The sequence below is a fragment of the Leucopleurus acutus genome, assembly GCF_964270905.1.
Source record: "Leucopleurus acutus genome assembly, chromosome: 16".
Taxonomy (NCBI): Eukaryota; Metazoa; Chordata; class Mammalia; order Artiodactyla; family Delphinidae; genus Leucopleurus; species Leucopleurus acutus.
The window spans coordinates 61,112,156-61,121,265 of record NC_139158.1 but is presented as its reverse complement, the minus strand read 5'-3'; the positions used below and the strand labels follow the sequence as shown (position 1 = coordinate 61,121,265).

Here is a 9,110-nt window from a genome sequence, read left to right as displayed (position 1 = left end):
CTCTATCTTCCCCCAATATAAATCTCTTCATGTCCTTTCTGTTCAGAAAGCCTGGTTGTCTCCTCCAGTGCCTATTTAGTGTCCTGCACATGCAGATACATGTTTACATTCAGTCTCCTTTGCTACCATTCCCTCTTAGCCATCCCATCTGGACTCTCCTGTTAACTCTCCATGCCTTTGCTGAGGCAGCACCTTCCACCTAAAATACCCCTCACACCTCTGCTCTCTCCTGGCCTCCCAAAGCACATCAGAGACTTCCATAATAAAAATTTCCAGGGCTTCCCTGGTGGTGCAGTGATTAAGAATCTGCCTGCCAATGCAAGGGACACAGGTTCAAGCCCTGGCCCGGGAAGATCGCACATGCTGCGGAGCAACTAAGCCCGTGTGCCACAACTACTGAGACTGAGCTCTAGAGCCCGCAAGCCACAACTATTGAGACCACGTGCCACAACAACTGAAGGCTGCACGCCTAGAACCCGTGCTCCGCAACAAGAGAAGCCACGACAATGAGAAGCCCGTGCACCGCAACGAAGAGTAGCCCTGGCTCACCGCAACTAGAGAAAGCCCATGCACAGCAGCGAAGACCCAACACAGCCATAAATAAATAAATTTATTTTTAAAAAAATTTCCACATTGAAGTGATTGTGACACCACAGGTTTTAAAAATGGAAATCAGATCATGTCCTGTACCAGTTTAAAACTTTCCCATGGGGACTTCCCTGGTGGCACAGTGGTTAGGAATCCGCCTGCCAGTACAGGGGACACGGGTTCGAGCCCTGGCCCGGGAGGATCCCACATGCCACGAAGCAACTAAGCCCATGAGCCACAACTACTGAGCCTGCACTCTAGAGCCCGCAAGCCACAACAACTGAGCCCGTGCGCCACAACTACTGAAGCCCACACACCTAGAGCCCATGCTCTGCAACAAGAGAAGCCACCGCAATGAGAAGCCCGCGCACGGCAATGAAGAGTATAGCTCCTGCTCGCCGCAACTAGAGAAAGCCTGCCTGCAGCTATGAAGACCCAACGCAGCCAAAAATAAAAATAATTAAATAAAATAAATTAAAAAAAAAAACCTTTCCATGGAACATAAAAAATTCAGAAATTGACACAAATACACTTGGGAATATAGATTATGGTAATGGAGACATTTCAAGTGAGTTGGAAAAGATGATGATATTGGGATAATTGGGTAGTTATTTAGAAAAAATTTATGGATTCCTGCCTCACATCTTACACTGAAGGGAATTTATGATGGAACATAGATTGAAATGTAAAATATGAAACAAGTAGAAGAAAACAGAATTATTTTTATGATATCAAACAGAAGGTCTTCATAAGAATGACATAGAACCTGGAAACCACAAAGGGAAAAGACATACATTAAAATACATAGAAAATAAAAGTTTTTCCATAATAATAAATAATAAGCTGGAAAACCATTTGTGACTTATATGTAGAAAAAAAAGGATAAACATTCTACAAATCAATGAGAAAAAAGTTCAACAGAAAGACCAACTGAAAAAAGGGCAAATGAAATGCATAGAGAATTCATCAGAACAAGACATTCCCCCCCAAAAAGACTCATAAATATGAAAAATTGCTCAACTTCACTCTTAATAAAAAGAAATCAAAATTAGAGTGTCTCTCAGTTTTTATCTGATTGGTGAGGATAAAAAGGTTTGATAACACACTGTGTAGCTCAGGATGTGAGGAAATAGGCAGTCTCATACTTTACTGATGGGAGGACAAACTGGTATAGCTGCTATGTAGAGCACATTGCCAATATGCATTAAAACGAAACAAAAAACAAATTCATATACTCAGTTACTGGTAATTCCACTTTCAGGAATTTACTTAACAGATAAACTCCCACATATGCAAAATAACAAATGGATAAGTTATAGCTTTATTTATAATAAGATAGGACTGGAAACTACCTAAGTGTTCCCAAATAGGGGATTGGGCAAGTAAATTATGGCATATCTTTATAAAGTTGTGTGTTAATTTAAAAAATGAAGGCCGACTATAAACATAGAGCTCAGCAAAAAAAAAGCAAGATGTAGAAGTGTCTATAGCAAGCGACTGGTTGTGTAAAAACATTTATACATATAAATTTGCTTGTGAATACAGTGACCGTCTCTGAAAGACTACAGAGGAAAGGGCTTAAGAGTGATGACCTCTGTGAGGGGAACTAGGGATTGGAAAGCAGGTGTGGGAAGAGGACTTAATTCTATGCTCTTTGGTGTATTTTTAATATCCTATTTTTAATAAATTAAATTACCACAAAATAAAACACCTTTGAATGTTTAGAATCAAGTCTAACTCACTTCCATGGTCAACTTTTCAACCTCCTCTCAACCCACATTTGCCCTCCCTCAGTCACGCTGCTTCTCCTTCAGTTTCTGGGAAATGCCAAGATCTTACTGCCTAGGGACACTTTGCACAAGCCAGTCCCTCTGCCAAGGTTGATGTTCTCTAAACTCTTCCGATGAGTTGGCATCTTCCTACACTTCAGGTCTTGGGTCCTGTGTCGTCTCTTCAAAGAGGCCGTCTCTGGCACCCTACACAAACAATTGAAACAGTTGAAAAAATGCCTCTCTTCCTCGCTGGGCAGGGAGGACAAGGCTTACGTCTCTGACCACCCACTCTAAAGGAGCACCTCTTCCTTCACCCTCTTTATGACAATACCCTGATTTGCTTTCTTAAGAGCACTAGTCACTATTTGAAATTACCGTGTTCGTTTTCTTAGTTGTTTACTGTCTCTCTCCATCTCAAGGGTTTAAGTCTCTATGAAAGCACGGGCCATGTCTTGTCTTGTTCCTAACTCTAACTTCAGCAATCCAAACAATAAACATTTGCTGAGAGAAATTATGCAGCATATACTAGGGACTTCACAAATAACAACTTTTTTAATCATCACAATAACTCAATGAGGGAGGTTGGTTTTTACTCATTTTACAGTTAAGGATAATTGAGGCACGCAGCAGTTGAGTAACTTGCCCAACCAGCAAAGCTGGAATCCCAGACACAAGGTTCTTAGCCACAACGCGATGCTTTTTCGATATATAAATTGACGGGCTAATGAAACTGGCTAAATGAATGAATGAATGGAAATGTGAACGTAAACGTTGATTTTTTTTTCTTGCGTCTCCGGGTTCCCCAGCTCTACCGCAAGGGGGCGCTCTCGCCCAGTTCTTGACGCCAGTCCTCAAGGCGCGCACTCCCCTTGCGTCTCGGGCTCGCGCGCGCTGCCGCGGCACCGGAAGTGACTGAGCTTGCAAGTTCTCCCGGTCTCTTCAGGGGAAACTGAGGCCGACTCGTTCGGAAGAGACAGCGCGAGCCTTCAGCCAGGTAGGCCGGCCCAGGTCCACGGCGCGGAACTTGGCCGCGAAGAGCGCTCGCGTCCGAAAACGACCTGGCCCATGAAGGGGGTATGTGGCCCCCCACGGTTCGCGGGGCTCGCAGGTGAGAGCGCCGCCTCCCCTGTGCGTGGCAGGCGCTGCGCCCAATGGGAGCCCTCGCCGTCCTGCTTGCGTGCTACCTGGGCTCGCTGATTGGCTACGCCGGGGCGGGCCGCCGGGGGCGAGACCCCTCCTCCCAGAAAGGTCTAGGGGGCGCCCCTGAGGGAGAGTAGTTGCCTAGCAACGGGGCGGTGGCCGGGCGGGTACCCGGCCTAAAGCGCGGAGGAAGCTGCGAGGCCGCAGCCCACCGACCCCGGTCTCCGGAGAGGTGCAGCCCCCGGCCCCCAAGCCCTCCCGGGGGCGCCAGGAAGCCGCCTGTCCCCAGGAAATCGTGGTCTCAGCTGTGGGGGGTCTCGAGCTGGCCTCGACCCCTCTCTCTGACACGAGAAGAGGCCCGGCGCCTCACCCTCGCCCGGTCTTTGTGTAGGGCGCCGGCGGCCATTGTGTCCGTGCGGGGAATGGAGGACCCGGCAATCCCGCACCGCCACCGCCAAGTCCAGGGCCTTTGGGGAATTCAGAGAAAACCAGCGGCGTTTCTGGGGGGTCCCCGGCTTTCAGCCTCCCAGAAAGGCCCGGGGATGGCCTTTCCAAAGTCAGAGCGCAGATCCGAGGCAGTTTTTCCCTCTCTCCGCCCCTCATCGAAACCTTGAGCCCCATTGAGAAGTCCCTTCAGGGTTTCTTCGGAAACCTCACCTTGGGCTGGTACTTAAATAGAAAAAAACAAAAACTAAACCTCACACCAGCCATCTCCGAGAGAGTTCTCCTGGCTCCCAGTAGGAGGCGGAGAGCCAAGGGGCGTGCAAGAGCGAGGGGGCTGGGCTCCCGGGTGGCAGGAGGCCGCGGCTGCTGAGCGGCCGCCCTCGATCTGGGCGATGGAGGAGGAAGCAAGCGAGGGGGCCGGTTCTTGAGCTTCGTAATTCCTGTGTCGCCTTCTGAGCTCTCAGTCCGCCGGGTCGCATGATCCCTCCAGCCGGAGCTGCTTTTTTTGCCAGCCGCCGCGAGGCCGGTTGAGTTACCGGCATCCCGGCTGCCACCTCCTAGCCCGACCTATGATACAAAAGATTTTCCGGGGGCTGCACCTGCCTGCCGTTGCCCGAGACATTTGAATGTAGGTGGTGCGGGGGTGGGGTTGGGGGGCAGACTGCCCATTGGGGTGACTTTCTGAGGAAGACATTTTGGGGAAAATGGGATGGTTGAGGTAAAAAAAAAAAAAAGCCGGTGTGATGATTCAGAGCCCACTGGTGCTTTCAATTTGACTTCATTCAAGTCCCTTGGAAGCTAGACCCAGACCTTCATAAGAGCCGCAAAGAACCCAGGGCTGGTACCTGGAGAGGGAATGGGATGTTGTAGGGTAAATGGCATGCATATTAATTTTTTTTTCCTGAAGCTCTTTCTCTCCCTTCAGAACCTTATCTTGGCTTTGGATCTCAGAAGAGAACCACTAAGCAGAGACCAGACTCAGTGAGTGAGCAGGTGTTTTGGACAATGGACTGGTGGAGCCCATCCCTATTATAAAAATGTCTCAGAGCAATCGGGAGCTGGTGGTTGACTTTCTCTCCTACAAGCTTTCCCAGAAAGGATACAGCTGGAGTCAGTTTGGCGATGTGGACGAGAACAGAACTGAGGCCCCAGAAGGGACTGAATCAGACATGGAAACCCCCAGTGCCATCAATGGCAACCCATCCTGGCACCTGGCAGACAGCCCTGCGGTGAATGGAGCCACTGGCCACAGCAGCAGCTTGGATGCCCGGGAGGTGATCCCCATGGCAGCGGTGAAGCAAGCGCTGAGGGAGGCAGGCGATGAGTTTGAACTGAGGTACCGGCGGGCATTCAGCGACCTGACATCCCAGCTCCACATCACCCCAGGGACGGCATATCAGAGCTTTGAGCAGGTAGTGAATGAACTCTTCCGGGATGGGGTGAACTGGGGTCGCATTGTGGCCTTTTTCTCCTTCGGTGGGGCACTGTGCGTGGAAAGCGTAGACAAGGAGATGCAGGTATTGGTGAGTCGGATTGCAGCTTGGATGGCCACTTACCTGAATGACCACCTAGAGCCTTGGATCCAGGAGAACGGCGGCTGGGTAAGGACCACGCCCCTTGTGTGTCCCTTTTCCTTGGCCTCTGGTCAGATTCCCAACAGCCTTTCCCCTATGTGTCTTTCTCTTATTCTGGGTGATTATTGGAGACGTTGTTTGTTAAGGAGACCTGACTGGCCTCATTGCACCACAAGAGGTTAACTGTTCTGAAATACAGGTGACCTAGTTCTGCAAGGACCAGACATCTTCATTCTGGTCATCCTCATGACCCTACTCTTTCATACTTGTGTTCCAGTTTCTCTGCAGAGGAAAACATAGCCTGTGTGTTCATTTGGCCCCAAACCTTTGAGAGTGGGAAGTTAGTCCAGTGTTCCCCTCACCCTGACATAATGGCTCACCATGCTAAGGGGTGATGAGTGTAATGCCTGCAGAAGATAGTGAGTATCAGTGACCCACAAGCCCCTTCAATCTTACTCCCCTGGGATGTCAATCCTGGCCCGGGCTTCCCTCCCCCAAATCAGGTTCCCTTTATTTCAGAGTTTGCATGACCAGACTTTGCATCCCCCTGGCTTGGATGGCTGAGGATTGTCTGATTTTAGGGTGTTAGCTGTGCCAGTGGGCCAGTTGTGTTTGTGCTGCGCCCCTATGTTCATTGGCTCTAAAGTGTGCAACTTTCTGTGTGGTTGGCCAGTTTGCGGAGCTCTTGCTGTGTCACTCATTAAGCCCAGGGACTTTGCACCTCACTGCCTGGGGTCGGTTGGGGAGCTCCAGCTGTTACGCCTGTTGCTTTCCGGCCGGGGCCCTGGGGCCTCTTCACTGAGCACTGTTTGCTGGCAAAGCAAGAACCTGGTCTGTGGGGCTCCTTGGAACATTGAGATTCAGTGACAGACTTCAGAAACAAACTGACACACAGGTGTGAGTTCCAGCCCTGTCACGTAACTAGCCGTGTGACCTTGGACAGGACAGTTTACCTTGAGCCTCAGCTTCTTCCACTAAAAAAATGTGGCAAGCCCTCCTTGCCTTGCAGTCCTTGGAGCTAATGTGAGCACAGTGATGGACACCAGCAAGTTTGCTGTAGTAGTCGTCGTCGGTCCCAGGTATACTTTCTGGGCCCAGCAGTTGTGCCTCGTTCCTTTGCCAGGGAGGGGAATTCCCTTGCCCATCACCAAGTCAGGGTGAGCTAGTGGTAAGAGAGATTCTTTACTGGCGGTCATTGTAGGCAGTTTTTGCTTTTCTGCAGTGAACTCAGTTCTATCTCCTTGCTTATCTTCCTGCCTTGGGGAGGGGCAGGGCTTATGAGAGGTATTTTGTCCCCTCAGAAAACCCAGAAAATCAAGCAGCCTGTGGAAAATAAGTCATTGATTGAAGGAGCTGAGGTGGAAAGGGCCATGCATCGTGGACTCAGGAATGTTAAGAATGCAATTATCCAGAGGCTGGGCCTAGGGTGTGGTAGGCACTTCAGTTTACCACAGAGCAAGGGACCTCCTGGAACCCCACCCCCTGTCTTATTTCCCATTTCTTTGCAACTTCATCAACTCTTCCCACTGCCAGTTCTTGTAAAAGGCAAAGGGGTCAAGTCAGTAGAGGTCAGAAGACTGGGGTGGGGTTGCGGAAGGTAAAGGTGGAGGGCTTTCTTTAGCTAAGGCTGACAGACTTGAAAGCTTTTCTGTAAATGAACTCCCTGGAGAGATAAATGATTAAATAGTTCCTATTGGTTTGTGGGTTGACCTCTCTTATTCCCCCCTGCTTTGATTCTCTTTGGGGGCAAATATTTGTTTAACTTATTACAGGAGGGACAGGATTCCAGCATTTCTGACACACCTTCTGAGGCATCTCCAAGTAGAGACTTGGGCCATTTGCCCACTTTGCCTGACCGTTGTCTTTGGCCGGTGGTTCTAATACAGGTGGGTTGTTGCCAGCTATTAACCAAAGGCAATATGGGAAAGGTTCCTGGCCTGCCAGACAGCCTCTGAGAGGGCTGCCTGGACCAGAGAATTGCTAGTCACCTGGTATTGCACGTAGAAAGAGGTTTTAGACACAGCAGCACTGGGCAAGTTCGTTAGATCACCACTGGACTGAAATTCCATCTTCTGTCTCTTTGCTCAAGAAAGAGGTTTTAGACACAGCAGCACTGGGCAAGTTCGTTAGATCACCACTGGATTGAAATTCCATCTTCTCTCTCTTTGCTCAAGAAAGAGGTTTTAGACACAGCAGCACTGGGCAAGTTTGTTAGATCACCACTGGATTGAAATTCCATCTTCTGTCTCTTTGCTCAAGAATTATCAGAGCCCGTTGGACAGCATACCGTATGTTACTTCCTCTTGGTGAACAGAGGGGATGTGTGCAGAAGAGCCAGTTATGTCAGAACCATTTCTGGGCACGCATTCTCCCTGAGGCCAGGAGGTAAAGAACATGTGACATGGGATCCTTTGGGTAGAGGGTACCCGCCCACTTCCCTCTCAGGGACCATCCTGTTTGACTTACGGACTGGCTACTGCAATGGCATCTCATAACCTTCCTGGAGGCTGTGGCTGGGGGATCCATGAGTGTAAGAGTTACGGGCCATTCCACCCTGGGATATGCTCTAAATTTAGCATCCCTACAGGAAAGGAAAAGGAAATGAGCCTTTAGAGAGTACATTTTATGCATGAGGCATTATGTTAGGTATTTTACTTATGCAACCAAAATTCACTGAGCATCTACTATGAGGAAGGCATGTGCTAGGTGCTGGCCATAAGCAAAACATGGTACTTTCTTTCATGGAAATGACATGCTATTTCATATACTCCACACAATAACCTTCTAAGGTAGGTGGGTTTATTCCCAGTTTACATATGAAGCTCCTGGTAGCTAAGTGACTGGCCCCAGGTATTCCTCAGCCAGTTAAGTGACTGAGTGAGAATTTACACCTAGGTGGGCCTGACTCCAAAGCCTAAACTCTTTCCCTGCATTTCAGGTTGTCCTAGGAGTAATAATGTGAGCCAAAGGTGCTGTTGGGCCAAGCAAAACATGCCTGTGGAGGTGCTCACTCGAGTCTGATGCTGGCCTTGTTCAGGAGTTGCAGGAAGAACAGCACCTTTGTTGGCAGTAGCGGGCTGCCAAAGGCATGTGTGTAGCCTCCGCACATTCTGGCACTGGTAAAACTCAAGTGGGTATCAGGGTTTTGCCCGGTGAGAGTGGGCTTCTTTTTTTTTTTTTTGCGGTACGCGGGCCTCTCACTGTTGTGGCCTCTCCCATTGCGGAGCACAGGCTGCGGACGCGCAGGCCCAGCGACCATGGCTCACGGGCCCAGCCGCTCCGCGACATGCAGGATCCTCCCAGACCGGGGCACGAACCCGTGTCCCCTGCATCGGCAGGCGGACCTTCAACCACGGCGCCACCAGGGAAGTCCTGAGAGTGGGCTTCTTGTTAATTTTTCATTGTTAAAACTTTCTCAAGCCCTACCAGTAGGTAAGAATTGTGTGCATAAAGGGAGAATATGGCCTGCTCCAGATATGTCTACTTAATTGTGGGTGATGCTCCAAGGACTGGAATTCCACACATATAACCACACCACCGCCTACCTGGAGTCACCTGCCAAGATGCTGAACCTGTTTATCTCTCTTGTCCA

General features: G+C 49.6%; 1 protein-coding gene across 5 annotated transcripts in view; it reads left to right on the top strand.

Annotated features, from left to right (window-relative positions):
* Positions 1-3,279: 3,279 nt before the first annotated feature.
* The window catches only part of BCL2L1 (BCL2 like 1), a 51,346-nt gene continuing 45,515 nt past the window's right edge, over positions 3,280-9,110 (top strand). The window contains exons 1-2 of one of the 5 annotated variants that reach the window (XM_082856541.1): positions 3,280-3,354; positions 4,870-5,356. In XM_082856541.1, the coding sequence (XP_082712667.1) occupies positions 4,982-5,356 (375 nt within the window). In that variant the 5' untranslated portion in view covers positions 3,280-3,354; positions 4,870-4,981. Of the gene's footprint in view, positions 3,355-3,382; positions 3,469-4,239; positions 4,573-4,851; positions 5,546-9,110 lie in introns of those variants that run through there. The other 4 variants (XM_082856537.1, XM_082856540.1, XM_082856538.1 and 1 more) reach the window with 4 other exon arrangements.